The sequence below is a fragment of the Piliocolobus tephrosceles genome, chromosome 10 (genome assembly GCF_002776525.5).
Source record: "Piliocolobus tephrosceles isolate RC106 chromosome 10, ASM277652v3, whole genome shotgun sequence".
Taxonomy (NCBI): domain Eukaryota; kingdom Metazoa; phylum Chordata; class Mammalia; order Primates; family Cercopithecidae; genus Piliocolobus; species Piliocolobus tephrosceles.
The window spans coordinates 59,805,596-59,827,280 of record NC_045443.1 but is presented as its reverse complement, the minus strand read 5'-3'; the positions used below and the strand labels follow the sequence as shown (position 1 = coordinate 59,827,280).

Here is a 21,685-nt window from a genome sequence, read left to right as displayed (position 1 = left end):
GAGTGCAGTGGCGCAATCTCGGCTTACTGCAAGCTCCACCTCCTGGGTTCACGCCATTCTCCTGCCTCAGCCTCCTGAGTAGCTGGGACTACAGGGGCCCGCCACCACACCCGGCTAATTTTTTTTTTTTTTTAAGTAGAGATGAGGTTTCACCATGTTAGCCAGGACGGTCTTGATCTCTTGACCTCGTGATCTGCCCACCTCCACCTCCCAAAGTGCTGGGATTACAGGCATGGGCCACCGCACCCGGCCAAATGTATATTACAGTTCCTCTATCCCACTTAAAGAAAACAAACCTCCCAAACCCTAACCATCAACAAAAAAATCCACAACCACAAGAACTGCTTATTTAAATTCCATTTACAATCCTTAAAATATATTTCTTATTTTTTTACTTTTATTTTTTTAGAGACAGGGTCTTGCTCTGTTGCCCAGGCTGAAGCACAGTGGTACAGTCGTAGCTCACTGAAGCCTCCAACTCCTGAGCTCAAGTGATCCTCTCACCTCAGTCTCCCAAGTAACTAGGACTACAGGTGTGAACCACCATGCCCAATTAACTTAAATTTTTTTTTTTTTTTGTAGAGATGGTGTCTTGCTATGTTGCATAGGCTGGTCTCAAACTCCTGGTCTCAAGCAATCCTCCTGCCTCAGCCTCTCAAAGCACTAGGATTACAAGTATGAGTCACCATTCCCAGCCTCAAAATATATTCTTTTTTTTTTTTGAGACGGAGTCTCTCTCTGTCACCCAGGCTGGAGTGCAGCGGCTCACTGCAAGCTCCGCCTCCCGGGTTCACGCCATTCTCCTGCCTCAGCCTCCCGAGTAGCTGGGACTACAGGTGCCCGCCACCACGCCTGGCTAATTTTTTGTATTTTTAGTAGAGACGGGGTTTCACCGAGTTAGCCAGGATGGTCTCGATCTCCAGACCTTGTGATCCGCCCACCTCAGCCTCCCAAAGTGCGGGATTACAGGCATGAGCCACTGCGCCCGGCCTCAAAATATATTCTTTAAAAAACACTATTTGCTTTAAGAATTCCATAGGCTGTATATACAGCTGATTAAAAATTGAAAAATTCAAGCAACTGATTAATTTGAACCAGAAACATCTGGTATGTCAAACTGCAGAGGAAGCTCTCAAATACATGCCCCCGACTGATGGATTTATTTCACTGAATCAACTCTTTTTAAACTTATTAAATGAACACAACTAAGTCTTGGGACAACATGCACAAAGCACAAGACTGTAACAAATCTAAGGAAGTCACTTTTAAAATGTCAGTCCTTTAAACATCAACATTTAACCTGTAAGAGTTTTAATGCTTTCAGTTTTAATCTTAACCTATTACTTTATTCGAAAAGCAACTGTATAGTTCAAACACTTTTACTCTTTGGTTTCAAAAATGGTCACAGGAAAACATTTTAAATAGCTTCCTTACCTCGACATCGATATTTTCATTTCTTTGAAACTCTTGAATAGAGAGATTATCTGGAGGTATGCTAAAAAAATAAACAAAACACTTGATTTTTAAAGATAAAATATTCCCTGCAAATACAAACAAAATAGATAAACAGTATTCAAATGTCAAAAAATTATGTCTTCCAACCCAGGTTGGGGCATTATTATTTATTTAGAAGAGTAATATTATAAATTAAAGTAATTAGTTTAAATGATTAAGCTAATTACAAACATGATACTCTAACTACAAAAACACTAGGTCCAATCTTGAACTAAATATAATCTGTAGAACTAAACTTCTTTCGATATTATGAATGAAAAAACAATGAAAGGTAAAGATATATCATCTGCAGCAGAGCAGAAGTTACCATTGTGGTGTTACTTGAATTCACTTATATTGGTGGTTATTTAAGAGAGCCTTAGTGAAGCTGCTGAATTATTCACTCAGAGACAGTCCATTAGTCATTAATTTGTAACAAATACAATGGATTAAAGATCTTTACAATAAAGAGAGAAAATCTGTAAAGAAGAGGACTGATGCAGATTTTCTAAAGCAGAAAATTGTTCCAACAAGAACAAAGGAAATCAATAGTTCTGAGAGAACCAAGGTGGATTCCAGACTGTGGCTCATAAGAGTGAACAGTAAAATGGACATAAAGTTAAAAAAACAGCGAGATACTATTTAAAAACAGTTGAGAAGAGGATAGTAATAACTGTTAGAATAATGACAGCTAAAAAGTTAGACAGCCACTGTACTATGAGCTTTATTTGTATTAATCTCCCATAGCAATTCCATGTAGTAATTATCACATAATCAACAGAAGAGGGAACTGAAACTTAGAATCCCTACTAATATGCCTGGGAACACACTTTAAATAAATGACGAGGCCACAATCTAAACCTAGATTTATCTGATATTTGAACCTACATTATTCTTTATGTTGTAGATGTAAAAATAGTATTAGAACATTTTGGTTTAATATACACTTCTGTATATTAAGTATAATACACAATTTTGTATACAGGAATATATGGGCATCAGACTGTGGTTTCATTGATTTGGACATTTTTCATTCAACAAATATCTACTGAGTACCAACTACTTTGCATCAGGTATTATATTCTTGGGTGTTCAAGATCTAGCTGTGAACAAGATAGACTCAGTCCATTTCTCATGGAACTTAGATTCTGGTGTCCAAGTCCTAAGCTAACTATAAATTGGTAGTAGGAACTAGAGGAAAAAATTGAAAGAAATTTACCCAAACCTGAACCAATCAGAGGAATTTCACAATCACTGCCATCAAAGCAGCTTCACAGACTATATCTGCATCTCTAGAGACAAAAGTTGTGTTTAATTTATAACCAAGGAAGGTAAGGGCTTAGTAATATTAAAAGATTTGTGATGATGGTGGAGGTAACTAAGGATGAGTTGATTATCAACAAAAAATGAAGAAGCAAAAAACTAAAATAATATTATTAGTGTGTATGTTTCTATATTATTAGTGTGTATATTTCTATATTATAGTTCAGTGTTTCTATATTGTTTCTATATTATAGTATGTTTCTATGTTAGAGAACTATACACACTAATAATATTAATACTTTTAGTGTGTACAGCATGTGCTAAGGTATATTAGTGTGTTTATTTCAACACACATTAATAATATTAATACTATTTGGATCATATATCAGAAACACTGAACTAGATTTTTAAGATATCATATGATGAGGGAAGAGAGTAGCATATAAAACTAAAAACTGAATAACTAACAGTTATTTAATTTATAACTAGCAAACATATCAAAAACATCGATTGAGCTTTTAAAAATGCTGATTAACAGAATTTACGTATAAATTATAAGGGGCAATGGTCAATACTGCAGGTTACAAATGAGTCATGTAAGATTTAAAATTCCTTAAATTTGAAAACTACAGTAATCTTTAAAAATTTATTTTCTTTTTTTTTTTTTTTTTTTTTTGGGACGGGGTTTGCTCTTTCTTCCCGGGCGGGGGGGCGGTGGCGGGCGGTCCTCCGCTCACCGCAAGCTCCGCCTCCCGGGTTTACGCCATTCTCCTGCCTCAGCCTCCGGAGTAGCTGGGACTACAGGCGCCCGCCACCTCGCCCGGCTAGTTTTTTGTATTTTTTAGTAGAGACGGGGTTTCACCGGGTTAGCCAGGATGGTCTCGATCTCCTGACCTCGTGATCCGCCCGTCTCGGCCTCCCAAAGTGCTGGGATTACAGGCTTGAGCCACCGCGCCCGGCTAAAAATTTATTTTCATGAATCTTTATTTAAAATAAAAAAGATCCTTCAAACTGATAAAGTGTTATTTGTACTTTTTGTCAGTTCTCTCTCTATGACATATTAAAATTTTTGTTGCAATATAATCTACATATTATAAAATTCACCCTTTTAAAATATACAATTTAGTGTTCCTTAGTATATTCATAAAGTTGTACAAACATCACCATTTCTAATTCCAGAACATTTTGATCATCCCCCCAAAAAAACTCTGTACCCATAAGGAATCACTCCCCCTTATCTCCCTTCCCCCCACTCCTGGGAACCACAAATCTACTTTGTCTCTATGGATTTGTTACTCTGGATATATCCCATAAACAAGATCATACAATATATGGCCTTTTGTGTCTAGTTTCTTCCACTTAGCATTACGTTTTAAATGTTCATCCATGTTAGAGCATGCATTAGCACTTCATCCTTTTTTACGGCTGAATAATATTCCACTGTATGAATATACTACATTCAATTTATCTATACAGCAGTTGATAAACATTTGGGTTATTTTCACTTTTTTGCTACTATGAATAACACTGCTATGAACATTAGTGTCCAAGTTTTCGTGTGAACATGTGTTTTCAATTCTTTTGCACAGTACTTTGTGATTTTTAATGTAAGGTCCACAGATCATTAATTGTATAACTTCCCACTCACCCATTGTGTCTCCTTTGATAACTACCATGTTTTGGTATTCAAAGTTGGCTGAATGAATTTCTAATAGACATCAAGTGTTTACCAAATTGCAGTCCTTATGTTTTTCAATTTTGACTTTTTCTTTCTCTTAAACTGTTTACTTATAATAGCCCTCAATGACATGCAAAGGCTTTATTGTCTTCTAGTTGATTTTATTTGTAGTTTCTGTGTTATTGTATTCCCTTGCCAAAGCATCTTGCAGATCAAAAAGGTTGGGGAATATTAGAGAGAGAGAGATGTTTATTCTTAAAGTCTTAGAGTATAAATTAGGTTAAAGGATTTACAAAGGTAGCAATATAAAAAATAATCAAGTATTAGTCTTATTTAAATTCATTAAGTCTTGCCATTCCAAGCAACATTCCAAAATAATCTTGCTACTGTTCAAATACTACTGATAAACTTCAGCTATAGAACATAGTACATATGTGGCATTAAGTAAAGTTTAAAATCTAAAAGTTGATGACCTCTAAATTTATCAATTATTTAGAAAACAAAAACAAAGAGAAAACCTGTTCTCATGAAACTGTGAAAATGTGCATGGTTTTTAAGTTCTCTTAACACTGCATTTTTAGTATCAACTGACCGATAAAAGCTTTCAATTTGAGCTTTAAAGTATTCTTGATCTATGAAACAAAAACTAAACTGGCTTTATCCAATATAAACTGTAAGTTAAAAAGGCTGTTTAAAAACATTCAAGGACCTTTACAATTACTCCAACAAATAACTTTTCATCTTTCTTTTTTGAGACAAGTTCTCACTCTGTTGCCCAGGCTGGAGTGCAGTGGCACAATCACAGCTCACTGCAATCTCAACCTCCCGGGCTCAAGCGATCATCCCACCTCAGCATCCCAAGTAGTGGGGACTATAGGCACACGCCACCACACCTGGCTAATTTTAAAATTTTTTTGTAGAGGCGGAGTCTCACTATGTTGCCCAGGCTGGTGTTAAACTCCTGGGCCCAAGCAATCCTCCCAAGTTGACCTCACAAAGTGCTGGGATTACACACTCCGGCTGGCCTTCTTTTTGTCTCTCAAATAAAGAAAATAATGCCTAGTGATGGGAAAGGACCAGCTCACGATCAACAGAAAGTAGACAGCAAGTCAGAACCAGGTCACAGGTCTCCTGACTCTCAATTTAGTGTGTTCATCAACTACTCCACGGAGTAGAAAGCTTAAGTCTGTAAGTAGAATAATCACAACTTGGAATACTGATACTGTGTTACTTGAGAGCTGAATTTAGAAGTTTTATTATTTTTTAGCCATTAAAAGTAACTCCAAGCCTGGGCAACATGGCAAAATCCCGTCTCTACAAAAAAATACAAAAATTAGCTGGGTGTGGTGGTGTACGCCTATAGTCTGAGTTACAAGGGAGGCTGAGGTGGGAGAATCACTTGAGGTCAGGAGGTCAAGGCTGCAGTGAGCCATGAACATGCGACTTCACTGCAGTCTGGGTGACAAATCAAGACACTGTCTTAAGTAAAACAAAAACAAACAAACAAAAACCTCCAAATTTAGAGCTAAATTTCTAAGTCTCAGTTATTTAGAGTTTTGGCCTTTAGAATTCTGGTTTAAAATATAGTTGTTTCATAGGAATTAACATGCATAATGTCACCTTTTCTAAAAGAAAGAAAAAACATTAATGACAATAATAGTGGTAACAAGCATTTTAGAGTACTTACATGCCAGGTACTATTCTAAGCATTCACTCATTTTAAGTGATTTAATCCTCACAATAACCCTATAAGTTATGCAGCATTATTACTGACATTTAACAGTGAGAAAAATGAGTCACTGAAAGGTTTAATAACTTGTCTAAAAAGCAGTACAAAGTAGTACTACTGGGATTTGAATCCAGGTAGTCTGGTTGCCAAGCCAATGCTCTTATCCACTATGCTGGCTGCTTCTTAAGTAATGTATTTTCCAACACACCAAACATATTCAAACCTTTAAGGTAAGTAGAGCCATAATCAGGCAAAATATATGAAATGAAATTATACAACTACATTTATACAATATTATGTAAAATACTATTATTTGGTCGTTGGTTCCAGTGTTCACTTTTCTATATTAAAAAACTCTCCAGAAAACGGGATTTAATAAAATAAGAATAAGGTCCAGAAAGTGAAGAATATTTCATAAGAAACTCAAGAATAAGGAAGATGGCAGAAAAACTGTCTCAAGAAAAACAAAAACAAGCAAACAAAAACTTCTAAATTTAGAGCTAAAATTTTAAATGAAATTATACAACTGCATTGATACAAAATTATATAAAATATTATTTTACATAGAAAAACTTTTTTTTTATATAGACAGGATCTTGCTATGTTGTTCAGGCTGGATTTGAACTCCTGGGCTTCAGCAATCCTCCCACCTCAGCCTCCCAAAGTAGCTGGGATTACAGGTGTGTCACCACACCTGGCTAGGGAAAGCAATACTTAAAGAAGTTCTACTCATTGCAAAAAAACAAACAAACAAACAAAAAACAGCTGATCTGAAAGCTTATTCAATTTGTTAATGGGGCATTAAGCATATATAGACAATTAGAAAATAAAAGGAAAAATTTAAATTTCTCAACCTATGTGCTTGACACAAATTAAGTGACTCAGGTTCTTATGTCTATGAAGGAACTCAAATTTTCAGTTATTTTAAAGATGAAAACATAATTTGTTTGAATATAGTTTATAAGTGCATATAATTTTTCCTTCAGAAACACAGTATGCTTACATTGGTATCAATAACATTTCTAGAAGTGAAAAACATATAAAATACAAAACAAAGTCTGACCACTTGCAAGACAGAAATTAGGATCACCTATTATTATTTTAAATGCTGAAATACAAGACAAACTTTTATAGGGGAAATGCAAGTTAATATTCTGCACCCTAGAAATTTTCTTTACTGAATAATTAAACATATTAGAATAGTAAAGAAAATTTTTTTCAGTTAATTCATTCTGTTGTGGACTCAATCATTATCCATATGCCAATGTAGTTTTTTCTTCAACTACATCACACACATAATTTAAGTGGTTTCAAACTAATAATGTTAAACAGTTATTTAGCAGTAGACAGTATTATTCTACAATATCAAAAAATGATTGATGGATACAAACATTTAAAAAATTGGCCAGGTGCAGTGGCTCATGTCTGTAATCCCAGCACTTTGTGAGGCCAAAGTGGGAGGATCACTTGAGCCTAGGAGTTCAAGACACCTAGACAACATAGTGACACCCTCCATCTCTACAAAAAATTTTAAAAATTAGCCAGGTGTGGTGGCATGAACTTGTGGTCCCAGCTACTCAGGAGGCTGAGGTGAGAGGATTGCTTGAGTCTGGGAGGTCGAGGCTGCACTGAGTTGTGATAACATCGCTGCACTTGGGTCTGGGCAACAGAGCAAGGCTCTGTATCAGAAAAGAATTTCACCATTGTAACACAAAGGATAATTACTTGTGCTAGAAGGATTAAACAATGCCTGGTTGTTACAGCTATTACAGACAAGTCCACATTTAATAAAAGGGCATGCTTTAGATCTGTCCTGCCCAACACAATTTTCTGTGATGATGGAAATGTCCAATAATCTACTCTACCCAGTGTGGCAGCTGCTAGTCCCCCATGGCAATGAGTACTTAAAACATGCCTAGAGAGACTGAAGAAACTTTTAATTTTTTTTTTTTTTTTTTTTTTTTTTTTGAGACGGAGTCTCGCTCTGTCGCCCAGGCTGGAGTGCAGTGGCGGGATCTCAGCTCACTGCAAGCTCCGCCTCCCGGGTTTACGCCATTCTCCTGCCTCAGCCTCCGGAGTAGCTGGGACTACAGGCACCCGCCACCTCGCCCGGCTAGTTTTTTGTATTTTTTAGTAGAGACGGGGTTTCACCGTGTTGGCCAGGATGGTCTCGATCTCCTGACCTCGTGATCCGCCCGTCTCAGCCTCCCAAAGTGCTGGGATTACAGGCTTGAGCCACCACGCCCGGCCGAGAAAATTTTAATTTTATTTAAAGTTTGGTTTTAATTAGTCATTTGTAACTAGTGATTGCTACTGTACTGAATAGCACAGCTCTAGGTGGACCTCAGCAAATTCTTCATTCAAAAAACGTAGTCTGTGTTCCAATCATCCTACAGTAAGCAGTTCAGTGAGGGGTCAAAATAGCATCCTAAATACAAGCTTTAAATTAGATACCATACAATGAAAATGTTATTCCCTGACAAATCTAAACATCTTAAAGAGCTGATCATTATATTGTCACTCATCCGATTTATTCTGGTAATGCACTGATTTTCTAACATTGTTTTTCTCTTGTAATGCTCAATGGGCATTAAATTAAAAAATGAATCGTCTTAGTTTTATTAAGTTAAAATGCTTAAATATGATGCATTCGTATTGTTTTATATATGATATTCCTGTCTTATAACCAAAAATAATACAAAAAGCAAAAATCTCCATTGTTCATGGATAATGTACCCAATGGATAAATGGCTAATCCAGGTGTGTTTTTAATGCAATCTAGCAACCTTAATAATCAATTACTTTGTTAATGAATAAAGACAACTGTTTTTAGAGCAACTGAAGATATAATGTGCCACTTCTTGAAAGATTGTCTTAATTTTTAAAATGAATGAGCTGACCTTTTGGTAAAGAGAAAATCTTCAAAAGTATTGGCTAGTTCTGGCCACATACTGTCGAATTTTCCAGAAGAAGCATGCTGCCGGGCAACAGGTAGCCCAATAGAAAGAACTTTGAGGAGAGAGGATACTGCTAGTTTCCATGTGCTTTCAGAAGGGCAGGAATACTTCAAACTGAGAGGAACCCTAAGAGTCTGAAAATAAAGACAGTTTAATATAAGCATTAATTAAAACATACACACACAATTTTAATCACGTAAGAAAAACTACAGCAGAGAAAAAAAATAGCATAGGTATTTTCATCTTAAAAAGGGTTATATTTTCAATTAAAAAATGAGGTTATTTCCCAGAAAGGCCAATTCTCAAACATGGTCCTCAAATACTGCCTGGAAAGATATACTTTTAAATCCTATCTCTATCTTATAAACAATGAGCCTAAATAAATAACATTTTTGAACCTCAGTTTTTCATCATTAATAACAGGGATAGTATCCGAAAAGTTAAGAGTAGGAAACACAATTCTGTAGCTTTTATTAACCTGACGTTATGGAATTAGAAAATTCTGCCTGGGCACAGTGGCTCAAGCCTTTAATCCCAGCACTTTGGGAGTCCAAGGCAGGTGGTTCCTGAGGTCAAGAGATCAAGACCATCTGGGCCAACATGGTGAAACCTCATCTCTACTAAAAATACAAAACTTAGCTGGGTGTGGTGGCACACACCTATAGTCCCAGCTACTCGGGAGGCTGAGATAGAGAATCGCTTGAACCCAGAAGGTGGATGTTGCAGTGAGCCAAGATCACACCACTGCACTCCAGCCTGGCAACAGAGTGAGACTCTGTGTCAAAAAAAAAAAAAGAAAGAAAGAAAGAAAAAAAAGAAAAAAGAAAGAAAGAAAGAAAAGAAAAAGAAAATTCTGCCATATTTCTTCCAGCAAAAAATAATTTGGCTGATGTGGATATCCCATCTGCAAAGGGTCAATATTGCTTATACAGTCATCTGCCACATATATAGGTTAGACCATATAGCATGGATGTGAAGTAGGCTATACTATCTAGGTTTGTGTAAGTACACTATGCTGTTCAGACAATGATGAAATGGCCTAATGATGCATCTCTCAGAACGTATCTCAGTCCTTAAGCAGTACATGACTGTATTTTCCAACTAATGGTGAGGGAAGAGTAAACACAGCATAAAATGTCAATACTTTGAAGTTGTATGTTCTATCTGTAAAATTATTTGAATTTTATATCCTACTCTAATACTTTTGTGTACTTTTTTCCTTCTCCAAATAGTTCAGTAAAACTGATATTTTAAGATTTGACCATGGAGGATGCAGGAGTAGAGCATTTGAATTATGTACAATAACTAGATATATAGTGACTAAGTATAGTGACTTATCTTTTCAACTGATCAACTTTTGAGATAGGTGGCTTTTATTCATTAAAAGAACTAATGTGGTGGTTCAGAATGAATTTCTCTGATCACAGTTCCATCTGGCAATTAGAACACTAGACTGACCAAAACATCATAAAGAACTAACACAGAGCACCACTGACAAACAGTTTTGGCATATTGTCAGGCAATTTGCATTAGAGTAAAAATTCTGCTTTTACATAAAAATTCTGGTCTAAGAAAGAGTAGAAACATTTTCATATTTCAAGGATATAAAACCAAATATCATCTTCCACACAAATTATTACTGAATACTCATACAGTATACATATTAACCATTACATATTAGCATGAAATATGCCTTCATTAACAGATAATTAGCACACCCAGAATCTATTTGTCCCCTTCCCCTCCTTCCACTTCCATATAATCTATGTGCTTTGGGAGGAACTGTCCCTACTTCCAGTTTGGGAATTCAGGCAAAGAGATGATAAGTTGATTAAGCCAATGAATCCAATCAATTTCCCTGGCCATAATCATTGGTTCAAGAGTGGGTATGGGACCAAAGCTGATCCACTAAAAATTAATTTTAGGAACTTAAGAAGAAGAATAGAAGTGTGTGAATGTGTGTATGCATGAACATGCACACTCTCTCTGCCTCTCGCTCACCCTCTCTTCCTCGCTCTTCCTATTGGACATATAATCCTGTTACTGGCCTACAGCTTTGAAGAGAAACAAACGATATGGTCAATTCTTAGCAGAACTTTCTAGAGAAATAAATGTGGTTTTTGATGATACTGCTGAACCACTGGATCAACTAGTCATAAAGCCCTTCCTCTATCTTTGAATTTTCCAATTAAGCATGCCCAAGAGTTCCCTTTATTGTTAAAGCTAGTCAGAGCCTGAGTGTATGTCATTTGCAACCAAAAGAATACTAAATGATATATGGGCCATTTTGAGTTTACATTTTATAACTCAAGCTAAGATGAAAGAAAAGTATCGTTTGCTACTGCAATTGATATTTTATTAAAATCAAGAAAAACATTACGCATAGCAGATCCATTCAATTTATACATTTTATTTTTAAAAATGTTTACACAACTAAACAGGCAGTAGTATACAGCACGTGCTCAGTAATTACCTGCCACCACAAGGTTCACAATTTTGGAGAAACAGCCTTGTCCAATTAACCCCAAAACAATGTGGTAAGTGGCATCAATGAAATGGGATTACAGAAAAGAGATCATTTAACTCCTTTAAAAATACAAACTGAGTGGCTGGGCATGGTGGTTCACGCTTTTAATCCCAGCACTTTGGGAGGCTGAGGTGGGTGGATCACTTGAGGTCAGGAGTTCAAAACCAGCCTGGCCAACACGGTGACACCCCATCTCTACTGAAAATACAAAAATTAGCCATGCGTGGTAGTGTGCGCCTGTATTCCTAGCTACTCAGGGGTCTGAGGCAGGAGAATTGCTTGAACCCGGGAGGTGAAGACTGCAGTGACTGAGCCACTGCACTCCAGCCCTGGCAATAGAGCAAGACTCTGTCTCAAAAAAAAAAGAAAAAAATGTATATGTATGTATGTATGTGTGTGTGTGCGTGTGTCTGTGTGTGTGTACGTATAAACTGATGCTAGGCACAGTGGCTCGCACCTATAATCCTAGTGCTTTGGGAGAAGGTTAGAGGACTGCCTGAGGCCAGGAGTTTCAGACCAGCCTGGGCAACATAGCAAGATCCAGTCTCTATAAAAAATTTAAAATTCAGCTGGGAGTGGTGGTAGTCCCAGCTACTTGGGAGGCTAAGGCAGGAAGATCACATGAGATCAGGAGCTTGAAGGCTGCAGTAAGCTATAATTATGCCACTCCACTCCTGCCTGGGTGACAGAATAAAACTCTGTCTCTCTAAAAAAATAAAAATAAAAAAATAAACTGATTTATATTACTCTTTAGTGTTTAATCCTTCAATGGTTAAAGAATAAAGTCTGATCTTATGATTGCTTAGAAGACCAACAGTTATTTTTTCAGACATATCCCAGGTCCCGAACTAAATTTCTCAACATTTCTTAAAAATATACCATGATCTTTTACACTGTTTAATTTACCTATAATACCTGCCTCCCCCTTTTTAACCTAACTCTTAACTCTTTCAAGTGTCATCTCTATCAATTCTTGCCCAAATCCCCTCAGCAGTTGACTTAGTTTTTTGTCTTTCAGAGGAACTCAATTTTTATTCAGCACTGACTACTTGGCAAGCATCATTAAATGCTGTATCTCAATGGATTCTCTTATTATACATAAGACATGTAAGTAGTATTGGTATCATCCTTCTTTTAAAGACGAGAAACATGCTCAGATAGGTCAATCTGCCAAGCCTCCACTATGGTCTTTACCTAGCACTTATCATAACTGTATTATCACTTGTTTGCCTTTCTTTATTCTCTATATTGAATTATTAAATGTAAGAATGATTTTATTCTTTTTAAAATTGCTAGTACCTTGTAGAAAGATGCTTTAAAAATATGCTCAATAAATGAAGAGAGAGGATAGCTTTGGTGAGGTAAGCAGTGAGGAGAGAAAAGTATCATAAAAGTCAAGGGAAGAAAGAGCTTTCAGAAGGCTCAGCTTTCAGAAGGCCAGTACCATGCTATAGGGAAGATGAATCATTAGAGAAGGACTGAGAATGTGAAGATTTGGTCTTTTGTAACTTTAAGAAAGCAGTTTCTTTAGAGCAATATGGACATAAGCCAACACACAATAGGCGAAGAGTGAGTGGTAACTAGGTGAAGGCCACAGATTATTTAAGGGACATGGAAACAAAGGAAAGCTGAAAGAGGATGACAATTTGAATAGTAAGTACAGTTGAGAGAAAATTCTTGAAGTAGCCAAGGCTTAATAAGCCTTGCATAAGATGCTGAAAGAAAAATGAAAAAAATCACAAATGAAGAAAGGTGGGGATAGATGAGCCTTGAAAGAAGACAGCTCAAGTTGGTCTGGTATTTATATGATCAACATAAGGTACATCCACACGCTAGAGGAAGAACAAGGTTTAGGGCTAGTCCTTCAAAACATAGGGAAAAACAAGAAATAACCCTTAGAGGAATGGAACACAATCAACAAGAATCTTTTAAATGGCTGTCCATATACTAAAAAAGTGGCTTTAAAAAAGTCAGCATGCATGTTCAGTTAAGTTTATGGGCTGCATTGTGAATTTCTCCCTGAATGCTCATCAACCTTGAACCTTGAGGAATATTGTCCTAAGAAATCCTCTCATCAGGTTATGTGGGAAGATGTAAGAACTGTAACCAATTTAATGCACATTTATGTTAAAATATTTTTCACTAAAAAGAACTTTTAGAAAAATGGCTTGCAAAATACAATTCATGAATATTGGAGAAAAGTCACTACAAATAATAATACAAATTGTATTTTCCATCTATCCCAATATAATAATATATTACCTAAGGAATAATTTCAATAATGTTCTCACAATCTAATAAAAGTGTTGAAATGAAAAAAAGATACCTTAATAATATACTGGAGCACTTTCTCATTCACCACTGCTTTGTGACACGCTGTTTTTTGGTATAAATCCACAACTACTTCTAAAGACCTTTCAGCAAACGGCACATAATTCAAGGCTACCCATTCCGCCTAGAAAGTAATATTTTCACATGCAGTTAAAAATAAACAAGATTAAATTAATCATATTGTTTTCAAAGAGAAAGCATCTTTGTCTTAAAGTTCAGGCCTTGGTTTTAGGTCAGATTATATTACATGCAAAGTTTTCAAAGAGATATGTACTTCATGAAAAAAACAATTTTCAGCCAGGAAAAAATTAAAACTATTTGAAAAAGCACATAGAGCATTCTACCAAGAACCGGGAAAGATGTACTTTATTTGTTGCCAATAGGTTAGGACAATTTTAGGAAATTTAACTCACCGGTGCAAATAGTTGGATCTATTGTGATTCCATTGTGTTGCAAGACAAATAGAATGAGAAAAGTTAATACATATTAAAACTACTTTCGGATGATATAAAATTATAATTTTTATATTGAGTGAACAAAATCAGCATGTGCACGCATTCAGAAATTTACTTAAAGTTAAAATTTGCCAACTATGGCTATAAAAATATTTTATGTAAAATCCAACTACATTTCACACCAGTAGTGTACAACTTCTTATTTAGTACAAACAGTTTCTTCATTTTGCATGGCAGGTATCTATTTTAAGTAAGATTAGACTTAGGAATTTAGATGCTGTTTTGTATTGGGATGGGGCAACCAAGAAAGAAGTACAAAGGAACTTATATTTTTCAAGAAAGATGTACTGCAGAGTAATACGAAAGGCCAAGCTTTCTGAAGAACCAGTTGGAAGAGGAAAGTCATAAATGAGGAGAAAAAGAACACAGAATTAGTTTCCCAAACAATATTTCTGTTCAGCTTAAACTGCTAACAGACATGTGTAAATATATTTGTGAGTGAAAAGTATCCTTTTCTGAGATAATCAAAGTCCATCTTAAGTGAAACTATCTGTATTTATAAGCCATGAAATCTTACAAAGTAAATAAAATTTACAGGAAATTACCTGATTATATTTTGCATTTGCAATGTGCTTTGTTTCCAGCTGTCCATACTGTGGAGGTTTACAGGAAAATTCTACAAATGCCAACAACTGGTCAAATATAGCTGGATACATTATCTGCATGTTTTCTGGTCCTACACAAATGGCCTATAAAAGCAAAATAAGAACATTAGAATGCATAATCTGAACTCCAATAAGTTCTTTACTGTATATATATTTAACCAGAGAATCTTAAAAACTGTCTTATTTTGGCCGGGCGCGGTGGCTCACGCCTGTAATCCCAGCACTTTGGGAGGCCGAGACGGGCGGATCACGAGGTCAGGAGATCGAGACCATCCTGGCTAACACGGTGAAACCCCGTTTCTACTAAAAATACAAAAAAATTAGCCAGGTGAGGTGGCAGGCGCCTGTAGTCCCAGATACTGGGGAGGCTGAGGCAGGAGAATGGCGTGAACCCGGGAGGCGGAGCTTGCAGTGAGCCGAGATTGCGCCACTGCACTCCAGCCTGGGCGACAGAGCGAGACTCCGTCTCAAAAAAAAAAAAAAAAAAAAAAAACTGTCTTATTTTATGTATTACACCATCTTTTCTAAGCCCTAAAGGGCACAAACTATTTTAAACTGTTATAGAATAAAGTATAGGCTGAAACTGTTAATCAGCTAAAAAATGCGTTTTAAAGTGTGATTTATTTCTTAACAGAATAGAAAAAGGGCAAAGAAAGAGAAGTCCCAGGCAGTCCTCAGGTTCTACAATCTGATCATTTGTTCAGTAATACAGCCATTAGGCCATTAAGAATGTGTCACTAACCACGATGACACTGACTTCAAATTCTGTGATATCAGTTCATTGAAATGACATCTGATTTCTGCACCATGCCTGGTCCACCAACTTTAACAAATAATCATGTGTGTTGCAGTTGGGAAAATAAGTCATCTATGAAAATTTGTTTCTAAAAGAAATGTATGGATTAATTTTTAACAGGGCTGTGTATATTTAATGTAAAATGTATCTAAATATATAGATTTGATTTAAAATAAATTAAAATATTTTAATATAAGAAAACATTTTAATAAATAGTAACTAGTTTCTCTAGGTTTCTTACTTCAAATAATCTGATAGGAAGAAAGAATAAAATACATATCATGAGACTGCAGATTTTAATTATTTCAAATGTGTTGCAAATACTTAAATTGGGTTTTTTCTAGCCACAAATTTATTTTTTCTTTTCATATTTTCTTGTTTAAGTCTTCATTTTTCTCTGTGACAAAAATATTTAATGATCTTATTTATGAAGCATCTAAAATATACTTGTGCTTTATAAGACAAAAAGGATGATCACTTTATGCCTGAGAGGGTAGGTACTCTTAAAATACTAAACCAAAATTCAAACCATTTAACTTTTTTAAAAAATATCTTAAAAAACAGTATGTACAAAGTTTATTTTATGCACTCCATGGCTTTTAGCTTATCAGATACCATATTAGTTTTATTTTCCCTCAGAGGAGACGTAGCCATTTAGCTCTAATGGAACTTTTAGATAAAACTGCACTGAGATATAAAGTAGATATGCAAGTACTACTCATACCTAAGTTTGATTGTCCTATAATTATAATGTAAGAAAGTAGTATAAAGACATCTAACACCATGTCTCAGTATTTTTTTTCTCAGAAATAATGAAGAATTTGAATAGTAAAATTTATGCACTCTAAAAATTCTCTTTACTGACTGCTTGTAATAGTTCTACTTTCTTCCTCATTAACCTCTTGCTGGATCTTAACTCCTAGAAGTAAACAAGTAGTAATTACTGTGGAAAAAGAGACTGAATTACTCTAAGTGAATTATTTTATTTTCAACGACTAACAACAACAAAAAACCACATATGGGTACCTGAGAAAACTAAGTATTATAATTTCTTTGTAAGTATCTTAATACAAATTAATGACTGACTATGCATTTTGATTTTCAATGGTCCTTTATAATAAGAAAACATACTAATAGTGTTATAGTTGATGTATAGAGCAATTTTCGGACTTTAAAATGCATAATTTGGAACCTACAATTTTTTAACAACAAACTGCATCTAAGAAGTTTTTACAGGCTTTTCTTCAGTATTCTGAAATCTGAATATCAGAAAAATCTATAGAGTAAACCTGATAACAAATTTTAGTCCAAAAGCTAAGAATTGATAAGCAATCTAGATAATATTTTCTATTAGTCCTTGAAAGCTGTCTATTTGAAGACAAGAAAAAATATTGAACACCTAATTTCTTATATTGTTTAAGGTTTCACTTACTAACTCATTTAACAATAATCTTTCCAGTGCCTGGCACGTACTAAGGCCTTTGCTAGAGAACTTGATGATGAAAATAACAACAGCTAACATTTACTGGATGTTTAACTCATGCCAGGCACTAAGTGCCTTACAAATATCCCATTTAACAAGCAAAAAGTTGTAGATTTATTATTTTTACTTTATAGATGAGGAAGCTGAAGTACGGAAAGATTAAGAAACTTGCCCATGCTGCTTAGAAGACAGGGCTTTGTTACACAACTTCAAGGGCATCATTCACATACAATGTGATATTGTCTCCTAGAGTGCAACTCCGGCAGCCCTGGTGATGAATGCAGATACGGTATCCAGCCATCTGACTAAGAAGTTTAGCAATAAATAAGACAGATGCAGTTTCCTGACCTCAGGACTTATAGTACAGCACATACAGAAAGCAGACAATTAAATTCCCAGCTCCTCCACGTATGCTAAAATAACTTGGCAATAAATAAATAAATAAATTAGCACATATAACTAAGTCAGCGTGGCGGGGAACTGGTGATTTGAGAACGAAGAGAAGACTGAGAACTTGAAGTCCTAAACAATATAAAAGCACTGAGGAAGAACAACAAAAATGCTCCCCTTTAGAAAGAAAACATGATACCAGAAATCAGTTTTTCTCTTAGGAAAGAAAATAGCTTTCTATCTATAAAATGTTTTGCTGGATAACTATTAGTTTAAGGATAAAGTCCAAAAGCAAGTAAATTTGGCTTGTGCAAAAATTTTCTCATACCTGTGGAATAAAATATAAAAACACTCTGATAATAAAATATATGTTTTTCTGTTAGGGGATACTTAGAAACCCATTAAAAATCTTACATTCAAGGTCTACGAAACATCATTTAGGTAATCATACAACACAACAATGGCTAGTGTGAACATTAATACTTTTAAAATAATATAAATGAACAACAATAACCCTTCCTAAGTTTCAGACTGAAGGTATATTTTGTTTTCAAAGCTATTAAAAGCTCAGAACAAATTACTAGTAGTTGGGATAAATGATTTCACTTTTCCTCTCACTGCTAAAGCAGAGTTTTTTAAAAATAAAATTTACACTTTTTTCTGGAAAAAAAAAAAAGTTGTTTCTTGTTTATCCTGTACACATATATAAAAACCTGAATCAAAGATCTGAATGACAGCACCAAATTACTGGTATCTCAAAAGGCCTATATCTTATTTTCTTTTCTGATAGGATAACTCTTCCATCCCCTGAAGTCTATAAGCAACTTATTTGCATGTCCAAGGACAGGGTGGGTAATTACTGACAGGCTACTTTTCTTCCTCATTGAAAATAAAGATGGGTATTTTGAGTTCAATTGTAGAAAACCAATATCCCTACACTGAATTTTTTTAAATGCCAGAGTCTTTTATTTTTAGTTTCCTCACATTTCCTGCACAACACAACACAATTGGTTGTATGAAAACCAATATCCCTACACTGAATTTTTTTAAATGCCAGAGTCTTTTATTTTTAGTTTCCTCACACTTCCTGCACAACACAACACAAGAACTGTTGCTCAGCTAAACTTCTTCCAGAGGTAATTAGGAGGTATCATGGTACAGTAGAAATTCTTACTGTGAAAATTTTTATCATTCCAGTTGGGTAAGATGCAGTTAATCAGAAATCTAATTTACACTACACAAATGGTTACTGATAACAAATGTGTGATCAGAATCTAGATTTACTCCAATCTTATTAGAATGTCTTTACTTTGTTGGAATGGCTGGCTACTCAGTTGGCGATTTTTGCTTAGCATTTTGATGACTGTGAATTGTGCAATCAATTTATCTTGATAGTCTAAAAAACACTTTGAATTTGATCTAGTCTTGCTTGCTAATCTGAATTTGTTCCATAATTTTAGATGTTTGTCTGAATAGTTTTTTTTTTTTGCAATAACAAAATACACACAGTAAAAATCTCTTTAAAAACTGAGGAAAAATACTTTTCATAAATTTCTTTTTTTTAATATAGGCTTTCAATAATTTCAGAGCTAAATTTAAGCACAGATTTTTAAAAATCCCACTGCTTATCAACTTTCTAATTATAAAAGTACTTTACTGAAACTTTTATTCCAAATATTATATCCTCTTGTGAAGACTTGCATGGACAAACCAAAAATCCTGGTGAAGTGAAACATGAGGATGCAGGCAGCTTCTTTAAGATTCAAAACATACATGAATTACCTTTCAAAATACATCAGAAAACCACAAGTTTTCAAAATACCTAGATCTTGACAATCCTCAGTTTGTCCCAAAGTATACATATAAAACAATCTTGATGATCTAAAATTTATCCCTGCAAATATATAGCAAAACAAAAAATTTCAGAGAACTATATGCATTATTTAGATAGCCACTCAAATTATATTACCTTTTGGAGAACATCTAAAGCTGTAAGTACAGCTTCCTGTAAACTTGTCAAAACTGCTTCGGTATAAGATGGAAGAATAAAAGGGGATGCATCTGAACTTATTGGGACTGAAATAGCACTGTGCAATATGACTCCCAACTTTTGCAAGTCATCCATATTGAAACCAGTTTTTATGTGTTGGTAGAGAGCTGGAAATATCTGAATTAAAGCTGTAAGAAAAGGTTGGCTAGGAATAAAGGTTAGTTTATCAAACGTAACAGGAGGCTTAGTACTTTCAGATCCAATTCTATACCAGGTATTCCACGCAGCCCACCATAGATTCAAATCTTCAAGCTCATCAGTAACAATGGGTGGCTCAGAGCTACTATATCTTCCAAGTCTTTCTCCAATGGAATCTGTTCTTACAAATGGCCTGCTCATGCCTGATATGGGCCCTATAAGAACAGGCACAGGTACATTAACTACAGGCGGTGTCTCAGGCTTATCCGAGTCTCTGACAGGGGACACAATCTGTAAAATTTCCTGGAAGCTTTTCAGAGCAGCCAGAGATACTTCATTGTTTTTGCTGAGTGCTGCTGATTGTATATGGTCAAGAAGAACATCCCAAGCTCTTGAAAAATCTCCTATATTAGGAAGAGAAGAAAAACTATTATAAAAGTGATCAAATTTTCTCTTAATATTAGAAACTTGAAAGCATATTTGCTTAATTTTTCTGCTTAAAATCCTACAGAACTGAAAAATACATGACTAGGTACTAAGATACTAACAATGGGAATTAAAATTATCACAACCTAGAAATCTGATAAAAAAAAATTTCAGATATAGGAACAAAGGGCACCAAGAAGAGGATGATGGATATATCAAATAATGTTTCAATCTTAAAAACAAAACTCAGGTAAGTGATGGGTGCACTAAAATCTCAGACTTCATCACTATACAATTCACCCATGTAACCAATAACCACTTGTACCCCAAAAGCTACTGAAATAAAAAAATATTTTAAACCCCAAAATATGTATGTACTTATACATATTCATACAATTTCCCAGAACTTCTGCCTAAGGAGAACAGAAAAATAAATCAATGAGGTTGAAACAAAAGCATTTCAGTAACATCTTCAGTCTATCCATCTACCTTTATTAATGATTAATAAGACGTTCTCATTCTTAATCAGAGAATCATTGGAAAAGTTGTAACTTAGGACAATATAATACATGTTTTTTATTGGTCTAAATATTTAAGATAAACTATGTCGTATTCCATATAAATCTTAACTTTATACTTTAGTTTTCATATTTAAATTATTTTAGAGCTGCAGAATTTTTTTTTCTTTTTTGTTTTAAGAGATGGTATCGCACTCTGTTACCCAGGCTAGAGCATCATGTGGTATGATCATGGCTCACTGGGCTCAAGTGATTCTCCCATCACAGCCTCCCAAGTGTGGCTGGGACCACAGGCACATGCCACCATGCCTGGCTAATCTATTTAAAATTTTTTTTTTTTTAGTGATGGGATCTTGCTATGTTGCCCACTCTGGTCTTGAACTCCTGGGCTCAAGAGATCCTCCCACCTCAGCTTCCTAAGTAGCTGGGACAACAGATGCTCACTACCACGCTTGGCTAATTTTTGTATTTTTTGTAGAGACAGGGTTTCACCATGTTGCCCAGGCTGGGCTCAGGCAATCCTCCTGCCTCAGCCTTCCAAAGGGCTGGGATTACAGCCATGAGCCACCATGTCCAGCCACATCTTTTTACTACAGCAAACAAGCCTAATGGCTTTGTTAATAACAAGGATTATTATCCACATACCTACATTAAAATGATGTAAAAAATTAGGAAAGTTGATATTTTCCAAAGCAGTACAACATAAGTAGGCTATGAAACATGTAAAATAAATAATCAAAGTTTAAGAACTTTCACTTTGGAAAGGTGATAAATGACCAGATTTT

The 21,685-nt window shown here is 35.2% G+C and overlaps 1 protein-coding gene across 4 annotated transcripts in view; it reads right to left on the bottom strand.

The window, feature by feature from the left end:
* The window catches only part of MON2 (MON2 homolog, regulator of endosome-to-Golgi trafficking), a 131,433-nt gene that overhangs the window by 15,210 nt on the left and 94,538 nt on the right, over positions 1-21,685 (bottom strand). For 3 of the 4 annotated variants that reach the window (XM_023225102.1, XM_023225104.1, XM_031936343.1), the window contains 6 exons: positions 19,738-20,360; positions 15,040-15,183; positions 14,393-14,410; positions 13,975-14,103; positions 9,065-9,255; positions 1,435-1,495 (listed from right to left, as the gene is read on the bottom strand). In XM_023225102.1, the coding sequence (XP_023080870.1) occupies positions 1,435-1,495; positions 9,065-9,255; positions 13,975-14,103; positions 14,393-14,410; positions 15,040-15,183; positions 19,738-20,360 (1,166 nt within the window). The remainder of the gene's footprint in view (positions 1-1,434; positions 1,496-9,064; positions 9,256-13,974; positions 14,104-14,392; positions 14,411-15,039; positions 15,184-19,737; positions 20,361-21,685) is intronic. The other variant, XM_023225103.1, reaches the window with a different exon arrangement.